General features: G+C 43.8%; 1 protein-coding gene across 2 annotated transcripts; it reads left to right on the top strand.

Annotated features, from left to right (window-relative positions):
* Window positions 1-902: 902 nt before the first annotated feature.
* brd2b (bromodomain containing 2b) lies at window positions 903-23,269 on the top strand. 2 transcript variants are annotated; one of them, XM_035424761.1, is made up of 12 exons: window positions 903-3,634; window positions 12,574-12,871; window positions 13,020-13,157; window positions 13,367-13,514; window positions 13,866-14,053; window positions 14,613-15,089; window positions 16,156-16,284; window positions 17,285-17,521; window positions 18,623-18,867; window positions 19,155-19,489; window positions 20,711-20,839; window positions 21,368-23,269. In XM_035424761.1, exons 1-12 carry the CDS (start codon window positions 3,603-3,605, stop codon window positions 21,496-21,498), a joined length of 2,487 nt encoding a protein of 828 aa, XP_035280652.1. In that variant the 5' UTR covers window positions 903-3,602; the 3' UTR covers window positions 21,499-23,269. The 2 variants fall into 2 exon arrangements, with proteins under 2 accessions (XP_035280652.1, XP_035280643.1); XM_035424752.1 differs by having other exon boundaries at window positions 17,285-17,533.
* Window positions 23,270-25,923: the final 2,654 nt, after the last annotated feature.

Below are 25,923 nucleotides of genomic sequence, written 5' to 3'. Positions count from 1 at the left end.
ATATATATATATATATATATATATATATACATATATATATCACAAAAATATCATGACATATCACGTCAGCACTACAATGACATTAAATACATTTTTTAAATTCAAAAACTGTTTAATTCAACTGACATGTATCCAGTGATGATTTTTAAAACAGTTTTTCAGTATTGTAAAGGTGTGGGATGGCATATGTCACTGCATTTGATGAATGATTCTGATTACAAACCTAAAATTATGGAATGCAGAACCAAATCAAGAAGAAATAAATATGCCTTTGTCCCAAATGTTATGGAGCTCACTGCAAATGTACACATATGTGTGTTCCCAGCCATAGTTAATATGTCTACAATTAATTTTTTTTTTTTTTTTTTTTTTTTAATGAACAGGCCAAAAACTTTGAAGGTATTTTTGTTTCAAAAGTCACAAATCTGTAGGCTAAATGGAATTTCACAAATATGTAAACGATTTCACAAATATGTAAATGATGGTTTCACAAATTTGACAAAAAATTTACATTTTAGTGGCTTGTGCTACAAAAATACCTCCATAAAAACATATTGATGGAGTGTAAAAAGCAATGAACAGTTTTAAGGTTCTAATGAGTGATTAAGACGGGGTTTTTTCTCAGGAAAAAAGGCAAAAATACAATAGTTTGTGAATGGCATATTTTACCTTAAACTGACATCTCAACCGTATGTTAGAGGTCTGCAATTTATTTAAAAAGGTCAAGTTGTGAAAAGAAAAACTGCTAGACGTTGTTATTTGCTCTTAATAACAATCATTTATGGTTACATATTTTTGAGAACCAATTTCAACCATTTCAAATAAAAAAAAGTGGTAACACCAACAGCGACCCCTGTAACGTTACCATGTGTGTAAGATCACGTGAAAGTCCTCTGTCCAATTAGAGCGCTGAGGACGTGTCCGAATGTATCCTGTCGTTATGTCTGCAATTGCAAAACTCGTTCGTTTTCCTTTATTTTCAAGATATGTGAATTATGGGCATTAGAGAAATAAACTTTAAGAAGTATTTGTATTTTTAAATTTGGTATCTTTTTTCTTGTGTAAATGGAAGATTGGTTTTGTCGAAAAGGATTGATTTGGCAGATAGCGACGCGTGTCATGTGACTTCCCCTCCCCCTACCTTGAGGCCGATGAAGAGAAGAAACAGGCGGACATGTTTAAGGGAAATGCGTTGGAAGAAAGTGGCGACGAGAAGAAAAAAAAAGAACTTTACCAATGTGGAAGACGACATTTAAATTTCGATTCTGTTTTGGAAGGAGCATCAGAACAATGGGTTGTGTTTTTGGGAGAGACTTTACCGAAATGTTTGATTTTGTTTAACCTTATGATTCGCAATATAATTAACGTTACTTAAGTCGTTTTATGCGAATGATTACTTAGTTTTTAATGTAAAACGTCCGATTACTGGCTAATTCAACTTTTTATCTGGCTGTATTGGTTTGGCGGTTAAATGTGGGGGTGGGGTGTTGGGGAACATGTGCTAGAGTTTAATCTTACGAAGTTAAAATCATATTCTCATTTTTAAATGAAGACGATGGCTTGGTTTTTAGATTGACTGTACATACATATCTATAGCTAGATGTGAAAAATGTGGATGTAGCTTGCTATTCTGAAACGGTTTGGCATGTAACGTTATTGAATAGCTGGCTGGCTTGCGCATTGATAAGACGTGGCTTTCTGTGTTGGCCACAAACGACCTGGGTTTATATGTGTCGTGGAAAAATGGTTTGATGGATAACCATGTTCGCTACCTAGCTTCATTGCAGCAGATTCATTATTTCGTTCTGTGTATATTTCGTTTTGTTATACTTAATTTTGGATTAATGCCGCATCATATATGCTAGTTTAATTAGCTTGAGGGTGGAGCTTGTTCGCTAAATGGTCTGCCGCATACGTTAAATGTTTGATATGAAGCGCCAGGTTTAAGTTAGGTTTGCACTATAGCTAGTTTGTCTAAATTTTGGCTACAGTAACTTGGTGTTTGCATTGTTTGGTAAGATTTTCAGCTAGCTATATTATCTGACTAACAGCAACATGTCATATTTTAACAGTGGCTAGCTAGCTGCCAACCTACCTGGTAATGCTGGACTTTTAAAATTGGGCACAATGTATGATCAGTTGCTCAACGTTACATTACAATGCTACATTCTTAACCCATTGTTGCAGGGGATTAGTGTACTTGATCCACAGTTCCTAGTTAAGATGCTTACTAGCCATCGTCAACGTTTTCTAGTTCAGTATTTAAAACATGCGTTCTTCGAACTCGCTCTCCAGAGCCAGTGAAGTTATCAAGGTGGCCGGCTGTCTTGAATATTGTTAATGCGGTTGCATAAACCCAATGGCAGAATGCACGAGACATTTCTCCACGTGAGTTACCTCATGAGCCAATGGGTTTCACACAAATCCCAGTGAACGCGTGTAGAGCCTTAGGCCAATCAGAGTACTGTCTTTAGCACATTGATATAACTTAGCTTTTGTTCCGTGGGAGAGGCACTAAATGAAGCGGGCGAGTTATTTCCAAAAAAAAAAAAGAGTTCTGATAGTCACTTCTCTGGCAAAGTGAAAAGCTGAGTTATATAGACAGAGCGGAACGCATCATACTCTGACAACCACGCCCACCCGAGGGGAAAACAGTCGGCGCCACAATATGCAACCAAGGACTGAAACGCTAACAAAATGCCTGTAGCTAGCTAAAAACATTAGATTTAAGCATGTCAAAGGATTATTTTAGCACCCTATGTCTACTTCCGTTAGTCTGTCTCTAGCTTGCTACTTCAGTGTAGCGACAACGTTATAACGGTCTCTGAAAAACGGTATTTGCCTTTGGCTCGGGGGGCCTCAGGTGAAAGTGATGGCGCAGACATTAGCAATTTTATTAACGCTAGCTAAGTAGCTATCATTTTAGCTTCTTAGCCATCTACAAACTTGTTGAAACATTGTCGCTAGCCAACTCTTATAGCCAAACTTATTTCGAATGACTAAAGTACTGTATCCTGTAGCTAGCTTGCTAGCTGAGACGCCACTAGACTCCAGTGTTAGGACACGTTTTTCGGTTCGGCAGCATATAAAAACTTAGTTCTGGGTTCTTTACCCAGTTGGCAGTGTATCCCACCACACACCAGCTTTAAGGCATTTTTCTGTTTGCTAACAGACGAAAGTGACAAGGAGGCACCTTCACGCAATACAAAGTCAATGGAGAGCGATTAATTGTTTTCCCCTCCGGTGTGGGCGGGACTTAAGTGCACTCTGTCTCTATTGGTTATTTACAAGCTGGGTTATGTTGACGGACAGCTATGACGTACCAATGGGTAGCAAGGAATTGCTTCTCTGTCGTCGTATGAAATGGGGTGTGGTTAGGTTGATGGACGGTGTGAGCGTCCTATGGAAAGCCTGGCAGGAGGCACGTGAGGGGAATTGCGCGCAGTGACAGAATTGTGCATCTTAAATTGAGTTGGGCGGATGTGATGCGGCGCCATTTCACAGACTGGCGGTGTTGGTGCTGGAGTTAGTGATCAGAAAGACGGGAAGGGAGTCAGGAACCAGAAAAAGGTTTTTTTTTAACAGAATCCGGATCCATCCTGATGGAAACGGCCATAAACCCGCACATTGACAGGTACCTTTTGGAACCACAGGCTTTAAGCTTGCGTGTCGAACAGATATTGATGACAGGATTAACGTGAACTATCTTGTTATCGGATATTTGATGAAGTTGGTACGCTCTCTATGTTTTGGTCCTTGTTAGAATAAAAATATGCCATTGGTCGTTTGCATGATTTTTTAATGTAAGTAGCTACAGACGTATCTCTTCGTCCTGGCCCGGGTATATTTTCTGTGCGTGTTTTTTTTAATTTATTTTTTTTTATTTCTAATGCACGGTTTTGTTGTGTGCCTGTCTGTAGTTGTGGGTCTTACTGTTTTGAATCGGCTGTATACGCGCTCTCAAATATCGTCACTGCGTCGCCGCCATTTTCTTAGCGAGCTAGCTGGCTAAGTTACGTACTGTACAGTACGGGGTTTGTACAATATCTAGCTAGTTAGCTGTTGAAGCTAAGCATGGGTAGAGGCTGAAATTGTCACACTCGTTTCATTTACCCATTACTCAAACTACACCTGGCAGAATTTACTGGCCGAACAGTTGTCTGTAGGTGTAGGCACATTACTATGGTTTTATACAGCCAATGTAATGCTTACTACGCTAAACTGAGCGAATTTATCAAAGTATATCGTTGTCATTTTTAGCTTGATGATTATCCGGGTATCGGAACACCATCATCCTACAGTTGATGGATCGCTGTAGAGGCATTTTAAGACAGCCGAATGGATATCATTCTGTACTAGGTTAGCATTTTCCAGTCATGCAACCAAGTGACTTGTAAATTACGGCCCGCATTGTGTTTCGTCTGGCCGCCCCTATTATAGCAGTGTCGTCTGGCGCGCTCGCTACAATTTGCGTAGGGAACTTGGTTAACGACAGCTAGTTTAGTCGCCACGAGACTTTATTGTATATGAGGGAAAGCTTTTGTGAGGGCCTTTTTTTGGCAAAGTAGTGGTAGTTCCTACGTAAAGTATAATTTACACCTCAGTCCTTAAATATTCGCGCAAAATCCCTCGTGTGCTTAACGTTAGTTGTCAAGATGGGCCACGAGCCCTGTGTGTGCTGTGTTTACAAAACAGGCAGCGGAGTCGCTGTGTCGTAAATACGCTTGACTGTCCCTGTGGAAGTAGGGACAGGAATACTTCTGATTCTTCATTGTCGAACTAGCGTTTTGTCAATGTTTCAACGGCTATATTAGTGCCTAGAATTTTAAAGCTGCGAAGTACTCTGAACTATGAAGCATTTTATTTTCTTGCTAGCTAGACTGGCTAAATCAAATGAATGAGATGCCGAGACTTCTCGTTTATTTCAAATATTCTGTTAAAACCTTTGTAAATGCATTCAATTGGTTTCACTTGTACTTTGTAAGTCATTATTTTTGGCAACATTTAAGCCCAAAAATAGTTTATTTTGCTCTTTTTTAAATTTGACTAAATGTTCCTGTTACCATACATGTTCCTGTTACCATACATTTACCATAAATGTAGTTATGGTAAACGGATAATTGAAGGAAAAATTCCAACCCTTGGATGGTGGAAAGTTATTGTGAGCTCAGTGCGTCTAGTTACACAGTTCCATTTTATGTTGAGTTTTTTGTTCAGTTGACCCACTGAAGCAATTTCATTTCTGTTAAATGAAAGGGTACCTTTGACATGATGAATCCTTAGTCAGCCACATTCTCGGACGTTTATAATCTGTTTGGCACGTGATAAATATTTGATTTGGTTGTAAAAGTGCAAATTGTATTTTAATCCTTTATGGTTAATTTTCTTTTTTTGAATAGTCCTCATTTGGCACAGTTTACCAGTTTGGGATATGCATTTTGTGTAGCTTATTTTTTTGTTTGTAAGGCTAAAACACCTGTGTCAAATTCATTTTGGGTCATTTTTTGTTGTACTTGGGCCACATTTGGTTAAATTTTACTTTCTTCAATAAAAACACCTTTTGAAATAAAAATTGTCTGATAACATTTCATATCTTTATTTGCATGTGAGAACACGTTTTTTTGTGAATGTATAAAGTAAATTGCGTCAAATCAAACCAAGTTTTGTTTAAATGCTGTAGTGCTAATTGCATGCACTTGTCTCTAATGTACTCCATAGAAATTATGTTTGTTCCAGAATTTTATTTGTTTTCTTTTCAGTTCAATTCAATATTTTGGTTTTAGTGTATGTCTATAAATTACCCCAGAATGTTTTACTGAGCGTTGAAGGGCATTTTAGAGACTTGCAGAAGTTTTGGACTACCAGCTGGCTTTACAATTGATTGGAGTTTGTGGTCTGAAGCGAATGCACTGAAATGCACTTTGAGTTACTAAAGCAGCTTGAACGACGTTATGTTTCCAGAGACAACATATGAACGATAATTTAAGCGTTTATCAGTTTTTATATTGTGCAGGTACTTCTTTCCTTTAGTGCAGCTGGCTCCTGTTGCGAGCGACATACGGAATTGTTACAACCAGCTATGGGCTTAAATGTAATTTGTTGGAATATTATCGGTTAATATACATGCATGCATACATACAGCCTCTGGAGGATGAAAGTGGTATCACTTAAATAAGATTAACACCACAAGGGCTGATATGTTTCAGGATTTTGTGTCATTTTATGATCTTAATTCAGGATTCTACAGTGCTCCCATTAGCAGCATTTGTTCCTGAAAATTGATGTGATGATAATTAGAAAAATAATTTAGGAGCACATCTACTAATTGGGATGCATTAGTGTGTTCCTAAATTATTCAACTTCGAAGCACCTGCTCTTATTGGAAAAAAATATTAAGAAAGAGCCTTGTAATTATTTAATTAGCATAATCTGATCTTGACCTGAAATTTGTATAAGCCAAAACTAGATACGTACTGCACATGTATACGTAAGATTTTATTGTGCTGAAGTACAGGAGTGAACTTGCATATCATTTATAGAACTATCAGAAAACTAAAACGAAGGTAATTGGTTGAAACAAAAACCAGTATGCAGACCAGCCCTCCAGGACCGGGGTTGGGCTCCCTTGGTCAGAATGTTTTTTGTTTGGTTTTTAGCTTGGTTTATGAAATGAGATGCCAAGCTGTTGAATGAGCATTACATGCTGCACCACACACTTTCACTTTGTCTAAATACTTTCTCATGGTCCTAAAGCAGTGTACCTGCACTCTTTTGGAATACAAATGGTATTCCTTGTCAAAATATGCACCCTGCTCTGTTCACCAGCCCTGGTGACTTGTTACACAAGTGTTTTTTTTTCTTTTCTCACCCATGAATAAACAACTTGGGATGGTAAAAACCATTTCACTGTTTAAAGCACTCTGCTATGACAAAATATTACCATTTTTTACTTAAAACATTTGGATGCAGATCTCATCTGAATGTAGTTATACATTGTGATGAAAAATGGACCATCAGTTTCTTGTGGATGGAAGATGATAAATAAATCTAACCCCTCTGTTCTGCCTAACATTGTTTTTCCCAGAGAGCCAAACCTCCTCCCTCTTTCCAAAGAACAGCAGTTTATTGCATCCCGCAATCCTGGTATGCTGATTACGGCAATAAGGCCACAAGGCTAGTGGTCAGCTTGCACCTGTGAGGGAGGATAAGAATAGAGAAGCGTTCTGTGGCGCTGCTGTAGCCTTGTCTTCCTTCCTTACACTCAACAGTCCTGTGCTGGAGTGCCAGAGGTGATCTTCATCCAGATAAAAACCCAGCTGTATTCTCTGTGGGGAGGGTTCAAATTTGAATGTTTTTTTGACTTGCGCTAAGCTATTGCACACATTGCCAAAATTTGATTGTTTAATGGTGGAGTTGGTTTGTCGAGAAGGTGAGTCATGTTCCCGTGTTTCCTGCTGTGTAAAAATTGCTGATGCAGCAGTGCGAGAATTTAATCATATATGTATGGCTTATTTAAACACCATTTCCATTTATCCTTTTGTTTGAGGTTGAAAGATGTGCTACTGTATATGTTTAGCCTTGTTTTTTGTCATCCTGGTTCAGGGGGCTTTAGCTAAAATTTACTCAACTTCCAAATGACAACCCCTTGAAGAAGTCAAAGTAAGCACCAGAGTGTGTGTCAGGTCATAAGCTATTAGCTGCTTCAGTGGGACTTGTTAGAAGACGACGACTCCATGATTTTTTTCCGCATTTCAAATCCATGTCATTTTCCAAAGAGGGGTCAATCAAGTTGAGTACAGCCTTGGGTTACTAGAAGCAGTTACTGTTGTTAATAACCTTAGTGGTAATGCCAGTGAGCAAGCCAGATTGTAGTAACCACACTGAGTTTTTGCTGAGAAACTTGCCCATTGGCCCAGGGCCAGGTGGCAGGGCTTCCTCGACCTGAGTTGACTTGGCACCGTGGTGTGAGGGCACCCGTGCTGGCAGCATGCTTCCCTGCTCCCCTTTGTGTGTCAGCGGGCCACGTGTGCGGAGAGCTCAGGGGCGAGAGGGAGTTCACTGCTGTCTCTGGATGGGAGGAATGGGGGTAGCGGGAGGGGGAGGAGAGGAGTGATCGGCTCAGCACTGTGCATCACGGCAACGGTTGAGAAAAGGTGTCCGTAATGATAAAATCCATACGTTTTACAGAAGCCCATGGCCTTGGATTGCAAGAGACAGCTCTGTTGTACTGTCAGCCCCTGCCTATGGGGCCATTGTTGGTGGTGGGAGGGATGGTTGCCATGGGTATGGCAGTCTGGCAGTCAATGGAAAGAGCTGTGGTTGCTATGGAGATCCAAGGGAAACAGGCAGTAAAACGTGTACAGTTTCTGTATTTTTTCCATGTTCTTTCTGTGCTGCTGTGGCACTGCATATCTTAAGTCACATTACCATAAAGTCAGTCTTAAAGTTGGCTAAATGCAATGAACCTGTGTGCTTAAGGGCAAGCTGTGTTCTGAGAGTACTGTAGAAACATGGCTCATGGTGTTGGGGTGGCCTGTTTAGACATGGTGTGATATCCCCGCATTTCTCCCCTCCATTTGTAAGATGATTTGCAATGCACCCTACCATGTAATTTCTTATGAGTATTTAGTAATCTCTGTGTTTTTCACCTGAATGGTACGAATGTGCTCATAACCATGGAAAAACGCTGCATTTCAACAATGGTGCAGGTTTATGGAGGGGGATTGTTTTGTCGATTGTAATTGATTCCTGATCATTCAGCTCTTTCCAGCATGCCCTCTTTAGGTCAGAAAATGTGTGAATATCTTATTTTGAAATTGACTTCAGCGCTTGTGAACTGTACAGGACGAAGTAATGAGAAGCACATTGGTGATTCAGCTGATTTACAGTAGAATCTCTTTATTGGGTGTGTAGAAAGTCATGTAACGTGGTCATTTTCTGTTACCAAGTGGCTGGTTTTCAGTATTGCTCAGTCCACAATGACCACTTGAGCAGCCTGTCCTTAAGTAAGACAATGCATGAACATTGCAAGGCTATCACTACATGCCTTTGGAAAACATCACAAAGGACAGTTCAGATTAGTGAGTTTTGTGATATTAACGCAGCAGTGTTGGTCTATTCAGTGTTCAGCACAGCCTGGTGCTGTTGCACATTTTAGAAATTCTTATACCCTGGCACCCTGGCCCACACCCATCTCCCCAGTTTGATTTCTGAACTGTTGAAGTCCAATATCAGGCAGTATCATTATGTTGTAATGTTGAAGAATAGTGAAATGACCACTGGGGATTGTAATTCCCAGAGTGTGGCTTCTCGGTTCAGTTGGGTGCTGTTGAAACTGGTAAGTTCAGTGTACGGACTAACCACCTGCCCAGGAGCTTCTCTCTCTTGTGCCTTGTTTTCTTGAAGCTCCACTTCAGCAAGGCAAGTGTTTAAATTTACTAGCACTGGTCACAGTCTACACCTCTGATGAAGCTTATTTTCAGTGTAATTGTTATTTTGCTCTTTGTTTCTGTGTAACAGTCCACACACTGTCTGAACACCTGAAAGATGAGTCTGTCCATTTGCCATTATTCCAGTGTGGACGTTGAACAATTAGGCCTATTTATCCCTGTAAAAAGGAATCAAACAGACAGCACCAGATGCTTAGCAGGAAAAGCAAAAGTCTGATTATTTCAAAGATTTCACTTTATATGGCAAAAGACCTTTCTGGATATATGTTAAAATGTAAATAGTAATCAGGATGGAAAATGGCGGTAGTAAGGTAAGAGACTGCTTGGTTGGTTCTGAGTGATAGGTCATAGGCTATTCCAGGTAAACAGATATCACCTGAAGTGCAGTTTTGTTCAGGTCATGGTGTATGGTTCATGTTTGGGTGTATGTCAGTTACAGTTGGTTGCTGGATGACTATAATTTGCTAAACTATGCAAATGACTTTCCCCTGAGTTAGGGTAAACGTCCCTATTAAGCCCACGTACCATATAAGCCCACTTGCAACTTCTGAGTCAAATCAAAAAAAACTACATCATCATTTTTTGCTGTGTGATGTTTTTTCGAATTAAGCTGCTTGTTACGTAAATGACACTTTTTATTGTAAGTCAATCACATTTGTCGATATTGAGTTATCGAAGCATATGTGTGGCATGTGCCTGCTGATCCCAGAAGAAGTTGCAAAAAAACTTAGGTGATTTTGGTACCCTCAGAAAATAACATTTTTTGTATATTTCTACTCCTGTTTTTGGAAAGTACTCACTTGTTATCAAAATTTAAGTGATTAGTGTTTTGAATGAGACATATGTTAGAATATTACCTGAATTAGAAATATTGTGTCTTTTGAAATCAAAATATGAGTTTTAGCACACTAGCAAACAGACCACATGCTGCATCAATACAGTAGCTACATTGTATGGTTCATTGCAATGACATAACGCATGATAAGCATGTATAGTTTATATTTTTGTATGCAGTTTATATTATTATACTGTTAAATAGACAATAAATGTGTATGTTTATCTTTATTTATTTTTTAATTAACATTTTTACCTGGTGGGCTTAAAGGGGACTCTAGCAAAAAAATCACACTGTCTGAGGTGGATGTAAATGAGTATAGCTAATTACTTCTCTACATGATCAATTTATACTTTTCATATTATGTTAGTGCACCATATATAGATTTATTTCATACAGTTGTTTTTTTAATGTCATGTGAGTAGAATAAAATATTCTGTCTTTAATCATAAATTCACTGATGTTCCCTTTAAGCCCACCTGTTCCCATTAAGCCCACTTTACTGTGTTTCAATGGGGATTTTCTCCCTTTTGACCTCACCTGATGAATCAGCTCCATAATTCAGATAATTAATACCCATATTTAAATATCAGTGATATTGCATACGTCAATTCATTCTGGATAGGCCTGTGTTCTATCTTAACATTAGCAATAATTTTTTAATCTTTACTTTTCAGATGAATTTTAGTTTAAGATGACTAAAACACGAAAGAACTACAGTTCATGCCCACGCATGATAGAAGCGCAAGTTCATCCTCTGCAAAGCAGGGCTGTAGGGACCTGGACCATTCTATTTGCGCAATCATGAGGTCATTGAAAATCTACAAAAATAAGATGAAAGCCATGAACGACTTGCTAGCGTAAGACAAAGACAACCACAACGTGGGCTAAAGATTGAAGCAAACAAATAAAATAAAGCTTAGACCACCCTATAACCTGTTATGTTACACTACTAAGATGGAGCATGGAGCAAATGATAGCCTTACTAAAACGATACAATCACCTCAAAGAGCATAGGCCTACGTTTAGTCTAGGAGAAAGTAGAAATTGCAGAAATGTTGACATCTTTCTTGTTTATTTTGTTTAAGTTATAGGCTAATGATACATGAGCTTCAATATGTTATGACTGATGTCTCCTCATAATGAACCGTATGTTTTAATGTTACTCCACAATGAACTGAATGGTTTTAAAATGTGTTTTTACAATGTTTTCAAACTACTATCCTAAATCTGTTTAACATTTAAACATTTATTGTTTAATTGTAAATCCTGAAATTGACTCATTTACTATCCTTAGAACATTAGTATTGAACTTGAAATTGTTTTTCATTCAGTCAGTCGATCTTCAGAAATCTTCATAAAAACACCTGCACTTTCAACCAGCTGACTGAACCAGAAATTTTGGCCAATTTCAAATGCCAACAGCACACCATAGGATAGAGATACAGACAAAATGACAACACATATTGAAAGATGAAGTATTGAAGAGTAATTTCCACTATAGTTTTGATTTTGTTCGTAAATATTTTTTTGGCTACATTCCAAAGAAGACATGTTGTAAGTTTAACTTTTTCTGTGTTGACAACACAGCAAAAAGGCTGGTCATGCCTATTTCAAATGCCATTTACAGGCCATAGGATAGGAGTGGAGACAACATGAAAATAGCTATTGAGAGCTAAGAGATTACAGATTTGAATAGAACAAGTTTGTATTTTTAGGATTTTTTAAATATATATTTATTTATCAACAAATCATGAAGTGGGCTTATTTGGAACACCCATGGGCTTAAAGGGTACGTTAGGTACCCATTAAGCCCATGCCAGACTTTTGACATATTTTGACAAATTAAACAATAAAAACATTAGAAACTGGTATAAATGAATTATTGACACTTCAAATGAGAGATTAGACTTTCATTATAACTAAAATGTTCTCACTTAAATTGGGGCAGTATACATGAAAAATGTCTGAAAAGCGGATTTGGTGGGCTTAATAGGGACGTTTACCCTACTAGGTACTGGTTTTATTCTTCCAGTTGTGAGAAGTTGCAGAACATGACAGAAAACAAAAACAGAAGTCTCACAAATAGCTGATACTAGACAAATTAAAAAAAAAATTCAGTTAAGTGCTGTGTGTTTAGTGTACACTGCCCAACAACTAATTAAAATGTTTTTGCTATACATAAGTCCGGAACTAGAGCTTTGAAATGTAGTGTTAATTGGACTCATTTCTCATTTCTCTGTTTCTCTCCTTCTCCTCTCCTCCCTGTTTGGGGCGTGGCTGTGGCAGCTCTGTGGGTGTGAGTGTGGCGGGGGCCGGAGGGATGGACCGGGCCATGTCCGGCCCTGGCAAGCGCATCCGCAAGCCGTCGCTGCTGTTTGAGGGCTTCGAGAGCCCTGCGCTGCCTCACGCCACGCCCTCGGGCCCGCCCCCTCCACCGCAGCCGTCCGTCAAAGACCCCAGCCGGCAGGGCAGGCTGACCAATCAGCTCCAGTTCCTGCAGAAGGCCGTCACCAAGGCCCTGTGGAGGCACCACTTCGCCTGGCCCTTCCACGAGCCCGTGGACGCTGTCAGACTCAACCTGCCGGTGAGCGCGTCTGCACCCGGCCTTCCACACAGCACCACGGGCCTTCCGGAACCTTCCGTCATTCGTGTTTCCCAGGCCCCTCTGCACAGGAATGCGTGTTCCTGTGGGTGAATGATGTTGGCCTCCTGCTTTCCCTCCTCTGTTGTAGGACTACCATAAAATCATCAAGCAGCCGATGGACATGGGCACCATCAAGAAGCGGCTGGAGAATAACTACTACCGCAGTGCCAGTGAGTGCATGCAGGACTTCAACACCATGTTCACTAACTGCTACATCTACAACAAGGTGAGTGTTGACTGAACGTATTGGTAGCAACCGCTTCTTTTTAAACAGCGGTTATTTTACACAGCGGTTACACCCCTCTCGCATAATGAACGGCCCGTGTACGAGTTCAGGGCTGCGGCGGTTTGAATTACGACGCCGTGCTTCCGTTCGTTTCCTTGTCGCCGCTCTGCCCTTCTCTCACAATCTGGTGCGCCCTTCCCCTGTCTCAGCCCACGGATGACATTGTGCTGATGGCTCAGTCCCTGGAGAAGGTCTTCTTGCAGAAGGTGGCCCAGATGCCGCAGGAGGAGATTGAGTTGCCCCCACCTGTACCGCGGGGGAAACCGGGGAAGCCGGGCAAAGGGCGCAAGGCAAACGGTGAGCCTCTGGGTCGCGTTCCCACTGCTGCCGTCACACGGAAAAACAGGCACGGGAGCAGCATGCTGGCTGCCTTTTACCCTCACAGTGGAGTAGTAATGGTGCCAAAGAAGTCAGAATCTTTATTGAAGACTTTATGGGCTGAAGAACATCTTCTGCAACGGATGCATGAAAGCAAAGATCACAGAAAATTTAAGGTTACTGAGATTGTCTGTGTGATGTAATAAAACGGTTCTTTACAAAAGTTTGAGCAGCTTTGTGGTATTGAAGTCGTACTGTGTGAACCTGCGTGTAGTGTAGAATGAAATATGTTGTTTGTGCACCTGTGTTTAGTCTCTCTTCCTCTTGCAGTGTCGGGGGGTGTCACTACAGCCCACCAGGTCCCAGCCGTGTCCCAGTCAGTGTATTCCCCCCCCACCCCCGAAACTCCGGACTCGCTGCTATCCACCCCCCCACAGACCCTGCTGGCCAAAAGTCTGCCCCCCACCATCAGCCCGCCTGCCCTGCTGGGACTGCCCCCCACGCAGCCCACCGCTAAGGTACCGCCGTGACTCCAGCACCCCCGCTATCCCGCGGAGAGCGTCTGTACAGCGGCTATCGCATGATGACACGGCACGGCTAATTTTAGGCTCCTGTGCTCTATCTGCCTGTGCTAAGGCTTGCTGCTCGTCTTACTCTTCCTGCCTCATTTCCTGCTGTAGCTTGTCTGAAGGCTGTGGGTAATGCTGCTGTTCCGCTGCTGATGTCACTTTTATGAAGGCTGCTACATTAACTACTGCCGTACAGTGCCTGTGGCTTTGGGATTTGGATGACAGAAGTAACTGATTATATTTGCACGCTGTCAGAGAGAGCCGGCAGTACTGTGTGTTGCACCACAACAACTCTGATCTGTTGGAGCTTGGCATGCTTCATGAACCCCATAACAGGCAGAGTTCTCAGCGACTCATTCTTTTGAATCTGTTGAAGCATTCGCTTCTGCTAACACTTGGAGAAAGCTCTTTAGTTGTAATTTGAGATTGGAGATTTGGTGAGTGACGGTACATGGTTCTGCCAGTTCAGTGGTGTGTGTGGTTTCTCTGAACCCCTCCCCCCTCACAGAAAAAGGGTGTGAAGCGTAAAGCGGACACCACCACGCCCACCACCATGGCCCTGCCCCTGACGCCGGGGATCCGGATGGGCGTGGGCGGCGGGGGTGACTCTCCGCTGACCCTCTCGTCCCTGGGGGTGGAGCCAAAGCCGGGACTGGGCCTGGCGAGGGGTGGGGTCGGCGGGGGCGGGCCGGTCCTCCTGCAGCCCATGATGGCGGGGAGGGGCCCGGCGCGGCGGCGGGAGGGCGGGCGGCCCATCAAGCCACCACGGAAGGACCTGCCGGACTCGCAGCTGCAGCACCAGCCGTCGCGCCGCGGGAAGCTGAGCCAGCAGCTGCGCTACTGCAGCGGCGTCCTCAAAGAGCTGCTCTCCAAGAAGCACGCCGCCTATGCCTGGCCCTTCTACAAGCCCGTGGACGCCTCCGCCCTCGGCCTGCACGACTACCACGACATCATCAAGCACCCCATGGACCTCAGCACTATCAAGGTAACGGGAGTACAGCTGTGCTGCCAGGCGATGACGTTTGACTCAGTACTGCTCAGCTTCACCCTTCAGTTAATCTCTGTCACTTCTGTGAAGCTCTATGAATGTGTCATTTGTAATGGACACTTGTGTATATGAGGGTCCTCTAAGTAGATAAAGAATGAGAAATAATGATGCTTCCCTAATGGTTGTACTGCTCTGCAGAAATAGCACTTATGTCCTGTACTATGCTGCCCCTGCTGGTCCCCCCTGAAACAGCATGTAGCCTGCTGTTTTGAAAGCTCTTTGCACAGAGCACTGTCATGTATCAGCCTCCCTTTGGCTACATCCCGTACCAACAAACCCTACATGCCAGCCAGACCCCTCCGTTCCTCTACCTCAGGACGCCTGGCACCTCCCCCTCTTCGCTCTTGCGCTTCCCGATCACGTCTCCTGTCTGTTTTGGCTCCACGATGGTGGAATGACCTTCCCGTGGAAGTCAGAACAGCTGAGACCCTGACCACCTTCAAACGACAACTGAAGACTCACCTCTTCAGGCTGCACCTCTCCCCATTCCTCCCTACCTCCCTGTAGTCTAATTGACTATATAATCTTAGGGTTGTAGCTAGGTAAGCTGTTTATCTTAGTTGACTTAGTTATTGCACTTGTGCCTACTCAAATATTGCTTGTTCTATTTGCATAGACTGATTTGTTGCTGTTTTTGTTGTGTTAATCAGATTAACCTACAGGGTCCAAGTTAAACTATGCGGTCATTCCCTGCAATTGGAACTGTATTTTCCTCTAGGGTTTTCAACACACCTGTTCCTGGTTTTGGTTATACACTTTGTTGTATGTCGCTCTGGATAAGAGCATCTGCCAAATGCCTGTAATGTAATGTAATGTAATGTAACACTGTCCACACCATGCCTGTGGTGTAAAGGTATTCTGGTTTCTGTTTCCTGTCTCCCAGGTGCTGTAGACTGGGAACGCTAGCATGAAATGCATCTAGTGAGCTGTGCTCTGGAGTAGACATGGCCTCTGATGTGTAGGGCTGACTCCCTCTCTGTGTCCCTCTCTTGTCCTCACCCAGAGGAAGATGGATAACCGTGAGTACAGGGACTCCCAGCAGTTTGCCGCGGACGTCAGGCTCATGTTCTCCAACTGCTACAAGTACAACCCTCCGGACCACGACGTGGTGTCCATGGCCCGCAAGCTGCAGGTGCGCTGGGACATGTGCACATTATCAGGCTTTATGCTAACGGGCTAACGGGCTTCAGCTATCCCTGCACTGCTGTATGAATGAGGGGGACTTCAACCTCAGGAACATTACCTGCTTCCTGTGTCTGTGTATGCTGCTCCCATAGAGCACTGGGGGCAATGTGTTCACATGGATAGAAGCAGACCCAGCATAGCACATAACACTTGGGATATAGCGAGGTTCTTTGAAACATTTGTCCTGGCATTTTGGTGTTTTTCATACGTTTTAATTGATTTTGCAGTTAAGCTTGAGACGCTCTGATAATGGCGGAAGGTATTATACATATACTGCAAGGGAAAGGTAGAGACTGCTTGGGTCTGACTGGGTCAGTAACAGAGCAACAGCTAGTTGGCTCTGTGTTTCAGTGTTAAGTGGTTGGCTTGTGTAACGCTGTGGTGTGCTTTACTCTAAAAGGGCTCAGTGACAGTTATTGAGTCTTTGTACCTGTTAGCACATGTTTAAGCATGTACACACTTATTCACTGCACGAAAACCCTCCACTATGCCTGTTCGGTGTACGCTATGTCATCTTGTGTTGGTTATGTTATCTATATTGCGTGAGTGTTTATACTTGGTATGTTGCCCAGCTGTGGAAATATTGTGCAGTTAATGGGTAGAAATCAAGCCATTTTAATGGCACATAACATTTCACTGATGAAGGTAATTTTCAGAAGTGTTTTTAACTTAGCCTCATCTTAACAAAGAAATATTGCGTGCAAATGTCTTATGAATGTAGGTACTAAAAACAGAACATTTCATAGTTATAGTTGGTCTTTTCTGCTTACTTTTTTGACGTGAACTGGAAATCACTGGCAGTCATACTTCCCAATGGAAACCTGTACAATGTACTGTGCATAGGCATTAAGAATCCTTTCCAACCTCCAGTGTAGCTCTGATTCTTCAGATCCCTTGGAATTCTGGGATATGTAGTCAGTACTGACAGTGCCTCATCACCTCCCCAGGATGTGTTTGAATTCCGGTTTGCCAAGATGCCAGATGAGCCAGTGGAGGAGACTCCCCCTATGTCCCTGAGTGGTGGGATGGGAATGTCCGCAGTGCACTCCTCCTCCCCCTCTTCCTCCTCATCCTCTTCCTCAGAGAGCGAGCCCAGCAGCGAGAGTGAGAGCGAGACGGAGAGCAGCCCCAGCTCAGACAGCGAGGAGGAGAGAGCACACCGGCTGGCGGAGCTGCAGGACCAGGTGTGTACACAGGTAGACTTTCCGCCGTGCCCCCTTCCCTTCACCCACACTGCAGCTGCGCAGTCACACGCAGAATGTTCATACAGGACCAGTTACACATGCTGAGCATGCTCAGCCCTGTAATATACTGTGTCTGAGCATGCTCAACCCAGGCCTTATACTATACTCACACTGAGCATGCTCAGCCAAAGCCCTGTAACATACTCAGACTGAGCATGCTCAGCCCAGACACTATATCATACTCTCACTGAGCATGCTCAGCCCAGGCCGAATAATATAGTCACACTGAGCATGCTCAGCCCAGACCCTATATCATACTCGCATTGAGCATGCTCAGCCCAGGCCCTGTAATGTAGTCACACTGAGCATGCTCAGCCCAAGCCCTGTAATGTAGTCACACTGAGCATGCACAGCCCAGGCCATGTAATATAGTCACACTGAGCATGCTCAGCCCAGGCCCTTTATCATACTCACACTGAATATGCTCATACCAGCCCCTATAACATACTCACACTGAGCATGCTCATACCAGACCGTGTAACATGCTCACGCTGAGCATGCTCATACCAGACCCTGTAACATACCCACACTGAGCATGCTCATACCAGACCCTATAACATACTCACACTGAGCATGCTCATACCAGACCAGGTAACATACTCACACTGAGCATGCTCATACCAGACCCTATAACATACTCACACTGAGCATGCTCATACCAGACCCTATAACATTCTCACACTGAGCATGCTCATACCAGACCAGGTAGCATGCGCACACTGAGCATGCTCATAGCAGATTGTGTAAAAACTCAAAATATCTACCTGCTAATTAAGAGTTGTGGTGAAACATTTTTACTTTTTTAAAGGGGGTTGTTTCTACAGCCCTGCATTTAAATATAGAGCTGGTTCAACTTTTGGCCGAAGTTTTATTGGAAGAGCAGGTTCTTTTAAGGATCCTGACCAAAATAGTTGGAATGGCCATTGTGGAATCCTGAGTACCATTTGGCTAATATGCTCCTGCTAACCCTGCCTGCATGTCTCCTGCCTAATTAAACCTGTTAGATAATCTATCGCATACTTTTATCTCCTCTCTGCTCAGTTGAGAGCTGTGCATGAGCAGCTTGCAGCGCTGTCCCAGGGCCCCATCTCCAAACCCAAGAGGAGGAAGGAGAAGAAAGAGAAGAAGAAGAGGCGGAAGCCGGAGAAGCACAAGGGTGGCCGCAGGGCCGTGTCTGACTACCTGGAGAGACCCGCCAAGATCCCCAAGACAAAGCCTGGCAGAGCAGCCCCCACTTCCACACAGGGCAAGAAAGCAGCCGGCAAGAAGAGCAGCAAGAGCAACAAGTAAGATCGCTTACCACTTTTTCATCTGTCTCTTTCTGCCTGTTCTTTCTCTCAGGTGTGCTGTTTTTATACATTTAGTATCCAGTGGTGAGATGCTGTTTACATCGCTAACATCGGGGATTTACCTTTATTAACCGCCATCTTGTTTTAGTCGTGTTTACTGCCAGGTCCCAGTTCTGACAGTGTTCCTCTAGCTGTAGCAGATCCCAGCTGAAGCTGTTGCAGTCTCCCTTTCTTGCTGTATCACTGTATCTCACACAGAAAATAATTTGTGCCCGTCCTGGCAGGTCCTCGAAGAAGTCGCAGTCAGTGGCGGCGGCGGCACCGCGCTTCGTCCCCGTGGCGCCCTCTTCGTTGCCGCCGCACTATGACTCGGAAGAGGAAGAGGAGGGGCGGCCCATGAGCTACGACGAGAAGCGGCAGCTGAGCCTGGACATCAACAAGCTGCCGGGCGAGAAGCTGGGCCGCGTGGTGCACATCATCCAGTCCCGCGAGCCCTCGCTGCGCGACTCCAACCCCGAGGAGATCGAGATCGACTTTGAGACGCTGAAGCCCTCCACCCTCCGCGAGCTGGAGCGCTACGTCATGACGTGCCTGCGCAAGAAGCCGCGTAAGCCCTACGGTGAGCAGACGCATTCTGCCCCCTGGGATGCAGGGGGTGCCGGCGTGTTCCGGTCCCTGTGATGCAGGGGGTGCCGGCGCGTCCTGGCCCCTGGGATGCAGGGGGTGCCGGCTCGTTCTGGTCCCTGGGATGCAGGGGGTGCCGATGCGTTCTGGTCCCTGTGATGCAGGGGGTGCCAGCGCGTTCCGGTCCCTGGGATGCAGGGGGTGTTGATGCGTTCTGGTCCCTGTGATGCAGGGGGTGCCGGCGCGTTCCGGTCCCTGGGATGCAGGGGGTGCCAGCCGGTCCCCACCCATCATGCAGGAGGTGCCGGCGTGGTCCTGCCCACACGATGCGCAGAGTGCAGAAAGTTGGGAACTTTGGCCTTTTTTGTCCAGTACCTGTTACCTCTGTGTCTAGGCCCCTCTACATGTTAGCAGTTCTTTTGCTTTTGTTTAGCATATATACTGATGGTGAACCAAAGTGGAAATGCCTCTGTAAAGCACATGCGAAGCAGAAGCTATCACACAGTTCATGTCCATTAAGCATCCCATTCCAGGGTCATCTATAAAAACTCTGGACAAGACTAGTTGCCTTTTATTATGTCTATCATGGCTGCATGAGTGAGGGGACCTGAGTGACTTTGAAAGAGGTAGGGCCAGTGGTTGGTCTGTGATTGTTTAGGAGAAGGTAGGGCCGGTGGTTGGTCTGTGACTGTGTGGGAGAAGGTAGGGCCAGTGGTTGGTCTGTGATTGTTTAGGAGAAGGTAGGGCTGGTGGTTGGTCTGTGATTGTGTGGGAGAAGGTAGGGCTGGTGGGTGGTCTGTGATTGTGTGGGAGAAGGTATCGTCGGTGGTTGGTCTGTGATTGTGTAGGAGAAGGTATCGTCGGTGATTGGTCTGTGATTGTGTGGGAAAAGGTATCGTCGGTGGTTGGTCTGTGATTGTGTGGGATAAGGTATCGTCGCTGGTTGGTCTGTGATTGTGTGGGATAAGGTATCGTCGCTGGTTGGTCTGTGATCGTGTGGGAGAAGGTATCGTCGGTGGTTGGTCTGTGATCGTGTGGGAGAAGGTATCGTCGCTGGTTGGTCTGTGATTGTGTGGGATAAGGTATCGTCGCTGGTTGGTCTGTGATCGTGTGGGAGAAGGTATCGTCGGTGGTTGGTCTGTGATCGTGTGGGAGAAGGTATTGTCGGTGGTTGGTCCGCATTGTCTTGAGTGCTGTTCTCCTCCCGGCTGCGCAGTGGTGAAGAAGGCAGGCAGTGGGAAGTCCCGGGAAGAGCTCGCTCTGGAGAAGAAGAGAGAGCTGGAGAGGAGACTGCAGGACGTCAGTGGCCAGCTCAACTCTGCCAAGAAGCCACCGAAAACCAAGGGTGAGGCCCCTCTCCCTCTCTCCCCCCCCCCCCCTCTCTCTCTCTCTCTCACTCTCACTCTCACACACACACACAAACAAGCACACATTTTAGAACATTTTTTGCCTTTTTCTTTATTCCACTATTTGGCAGGCACAACCCTGCCAATTGGAACCCTCCTCTCCTGGGCATTTAACCAGCGAATAACTCAAAATATCTGCTCTTTATTTTATTTTAAGTTTGAACCTTGTTATACGATGTTCAATACTAGACACACATCATGGTGCATAGGTCCTCAAATCCAGCCCTCATGCCTGTATTGCCTGCTGCTAGTTTTCATTCTTCAGGGACTGATTTAGACCTGGGACAGCAGGAGAGTGGGATCTCTGGCCAGTTGGGGACAACATTATATCGGTTGACTGTCAGATAGGAAAGAAAGCAGCACTACTGGCCAGATTTGAGTAGCTAGGTCATAGTGTGTACCAGGTGTAGTAGAGTAAACTATATTGTAATTTGCGATGCCTTTCTTCCCGAATGTGGCCCTGTTAGCGGAGAAGCCCAGCGGAGTGGAACCCCATGCCATGGTCTCCCGCCTCAGCGCCAGCAGCTCCAGCTCAGACTCTTCCTCTTCGTCGTCCTCCTCCTCTTCCTCGGACACCAGTGACTCGGACTCGGGGTGAAGTCTGGCGTCGACCCACAGGAGAGAGGACAGCTCTAGGCAGGGCTGCAGCCCGAGCTGAGAGAGAGAGAGGACAGCTATAGGCAGAGCCACAGCCCGAGCCGGGAGAGAGAGAGAGAGAGGGAGAGAGAGAGGCTCAGAACTGCACACGACGGGCTGTACGATAGCTCTGCCACCTGAGGAGCGAGAATGAGCCGAGCACAGCTCAGTCTCATCCACTCCCGACCCGACACCTGTCTATTCTTTCCCTCACTGTGTAAATATATGTACAAAAATGACCCTATTTTTCTTTTATAAAGAAGAATTTTAAGGAAATCCCTTAAGAGGGAAATGGAAGAATGAAGGGATGGAGAACAGTCTTTGGGAAGAATGGGATGGTTGCTTTTTGTGTGTGGTTGCTTTAACTTTCTTCAATTGGTCTTGGGTCTTTTGAATTCAAAACCTGGGCTTCTGTGTCAAGCCCTTGTTAGGAGCATGAGAGTCACAAGGGGAAGAGGTCCAAAATGTCACCGGATGAAAGTTCCTCATGTTCATCAGAAAGGTTCTGGTCTTGTCAAGATGCAGGCCTCAGACTGAGGGTTATAGCTAAAATCCAGAAGGGTCCAGTCCAGCTCACCAAAGGTGCTTTTACAATGCTGCCAATCAAAAAGGCAAAACTACTACACTGATGTAAGACCACACAGACATCTTTCATTTTTAGTTTCAGTTTTATTACAAACACACAAATCCACCATTTACAGTGCCGATTCTGACATAGTTCAAGTTCATACTGTGTAGTATTTGCACTGATGGAAATACTTTGGACTGATGGTTTGTGGTTTGAATATGCTTACAGTGGTTCAGTTTGCTGTTTACAGGGGTTACATAGCATTTTGCAATGTATAATTGTGAAGAAATGCTTCTTTTTTCTTTGACTAACAGCTATTTAGAGTAATCTGAGGCCCACTCCACTTAATATTTAAATATAAGTTCAGAAATGTTACAGGTTAGGTAATGACTATGCTATTGCTTATTGGAGCTAAATACAGCTGTCACCATATCAGGGTGGTGACTGAACTTTCCACATACAATATGTTGGCCATATAGCTTTGCATGTCCATTATTACTGATTGGCTCCTGGCTTATTGTTTGTTGATTGGATCCCGACTCACTGTATGGATGGTGTATATCTGTCTGTTTAGCGGTACATTTACATAGGAGGAAATCATGCTTCCGCCAGGGCAGCAGCAGCTGAACAGAAAGAGCCAGAAACAGGAGCAGTGATGGGCGTAAGGGAGGTACAGAATTACCCTGGAGATTGAAGAACTAAGCAAGTGGAAGAGTTTTGGTGCGAGCGTTGATTTGTAATTTATTTTTATGGCCCAGTTAAAGGTGTGAGATGTTTTATGTGATGTACAGAGACTGCAAATTCAAAACAGATCTCCCGCTGATGCAGGGCCCAGGATGAACAACCATACAGATGTAATACAGAGGTACAAATGAAAGGTATGGAAGTGCTAAATAACCATTTTATAAAAATAAAAAATAAGAAACATTGTAAATATTTCTACACTTGGACAGCTGAACAGCATGATTCTACTCGTGAGTTACTTTTTCTGTATTTTGTTTTTCTGTTGCATCGTTTAGTTTTTTTCTTTAGAACCATGGCATTTTTTTTTTCTTGGTAAACTTTGAAAATGACACAAAACCACTTTCAGAGAAGCATCAGTCATGCATCTGCAAGCATACCTTTCTGAGAAGAGTGTACATATTAAAGAGAAATGCTCTTTAAACCTTGCTCTCGTGTGTCTGTGGGACTTGGGTATAGGGTTACAGTTGTCAAAATCCTTTGCCATATTGGCCAAGAGAACATCAGGCATGCAATAAGCAGCATTTATGATGTGCCTAGTAGCGCTGAGATGACTTTGATGGGAAGCCCAATTATTGTACTTAAAAGGGAATTTCACTTTATAACACTTCTGGGGTCATTTTCACACCTACCCGGGCTTTTGTGTGCACCCCAGACAGTTTTTAGGTTGCTTGCTTCAATATTTAGATATTTGTAGATATTTGATACCAGTGTAAGCAACCCCCCCCCCCCCCCCCCCCCCATCCAATAGAAGCCCATTCAACATCAAACGCCATGTTAGACTCATTGTAAACACACGTCCCCACTTATCATGACTGATATTGTCCTTCTAATGATTGTGTCGCCCTTCATTTTTCGATGAGTTATTTCATTATGTTAATATTTTACGCTGTTCTGTTGCTTTCCTTTACAAATGCAGGAAGTAGACCCAGGCAGTTTAGTGTCGAACTCGAGGATGCATATCATTGCGCGACTTCTGATGTGGGCGCACCTGCAGACAGTAACATTATGTTGGTCGTAGAAATAGACAGTGTTGTATTACTACTAGCTAGTGAAACCGAAAATGTATGAGGGCTTTGTTTTTGTTTTTGATCATGGGATTGTTGTGCCCTATCGATTCGAGCGGGAATACACAGAAGAAGAGCTGGCTAATTTGTAGGCTGATCGTGCGAGAGCGAGTCAGGAGCGGGCCGAGAGCGAGGAACCACAGGCTATCCCGAGGACAAACGGCAACTGGTGGTGTGGATGTGCGAAATGAGCGAGCGAGCACAGCCTCAGATGGACGAAGAAAATTAAGTACCGGCATGTGCGACAGGGCACTGTCACCAACCGACAGTCATTGTCCCGAATGTCAAGGATCAATTGGAAACGACATTCCACACCGGATGGTCCAAACGGGACTCTCAGAAATGTAAGTGTGTTGGCTATATACCGTAGTAATGTCAGTGGATAGCACGTTATCGTTAGCTAATGGAAATCCTAGTTTTGAGGACTGGTGTTCATGTGTGGTAGTCTATGCATGCGTCTCGCTGAGAGTAACGTAATCGTAAAATCCTGTTTTGAACACCAAGGTATAGGGCTTGACGCATCAGCTAAACTACAAGACTGTAACGTTACATCTCTGACACATGAATGAAGTTAGCAATAGTGACAATCGAAATGATGCCTAGAACTTTTATGACATAGTCTGCCAATATCTGCATGAGGCTTAAGGGAATGTTTTGCGTCGCTTCTCGATTTTGCCGCGAAACGAAATCGAAGAAGAAGAAACCGGAAACCGTACTACTATGTGGACTTGCGCGAAAAAAATAGGTCTTTGTTTATAACGTTAGACATTTAAAATGAATAACTAATCGAAAAATGAAGGGCGACACATTCATTAGAAGGACAATATCAGTCATGAGAAGCAGGGACGTGTGTTTACAACTAGTCTAATGTGGAGTTTGATGTTGAATGGGCTTCTATGTGGGGGGGGGGGGGGGGGGGGGGGGGGGGGGGGGGGGGTGGGGGTTGCTTACACTGGTATCACATATCTACAAATATCTAAATATTGAAGCAAGCAATCTAAAAACTGTTTGGGGTGCACACAAAAGCCCGGGTAGGTGTGAAAATGACCCCAGAAGTGTTATAAAGTGGAATTCCCTTTTAAGTTTGTGCGTTCACTATGCCATTTGACAATTCAGTGCATTACTTGCCTGGGAAGACTTTTCCGTCCACTAGAGGGCAGCAGTGTTTCATAAAGACTCAGAGCCAGGCTTAAAATTCAGTTACAGGTTATAATCTTATATCTAGGATGTGAAGTTATACATTCACATTCTAGATAAAAAATTCCAGAACTATGGATCTGGGCTAAACCTGGTCAATGCTTTTTGGATTGGCCTGCAACAGGGGTTGCAATTAAAAAACAAATAATCTTATAGTGATGTGAATTGGGAAAAATACATGGAATTGCTAATTAAGCCCAATTAGTAAGCCTTTGTTAATTATAAATCAAAAACGTCAGTTTATCTTAACCACATATACAGTGGTAATAGAGTATTGTCTAAAGCTGTATTCACAGCTTGTGGTGTAATAGTACAAATGGAACAAACATTAAAACACATATTAAAGAATTATCTGCTTATATCACATCTGCCAAGTTTAATATTTTGGCCCACAGGTCATTGTTAATACTCATTTGGCCCACTAAGCTCAGAGCTTTAGTCATGGCTGTCCTATATGATACTCTGCTGTTGTATTTTTGATCATTTAATATTCAGTTGTATAAATGGATTGTAAATTAAAGCGTAGGCTAAACAAGAGTCCCTGAACAAGAGTGTCTGAAGTAAACAAGTAATGTAAGGCAGAGGGTAGTGTGGTGATCACATCACATACACCATAGTGAGCCAAGAATACAAGAGTACATAATGTATTTATTATTAAAAATTATTGTAATTTTAAACGAAACATGCCATCACTGGAACTGATGGAAGCTTTAGGAGAAGTTCTGCTTTTTACATTTCTTGGGGGGGCATTTCACAAAGCAGGATTGCTGAGTTAGCTGAATAAGTGTGCTTCTACAAATACAATTAGACATTA

The sequence above is a fragment of the Anguilla anguilla genome, chromosome 1, assembly GCF_013347855.1.
Source record: "Anguilla anguilla isolate fAngAng1 chromosome 1, fAngAng1.pri, whole genome shotgun sequence".
Lineage (NCBI taxonomy): Eukaryota > Metazoa > Chordata > Actinopteri > Anguilliformes > Anguillidae > Anguilla > Anguilla anguilla.
This window is presented reverse-complemented; position numbering and strand designations above follow the sequence as displayed.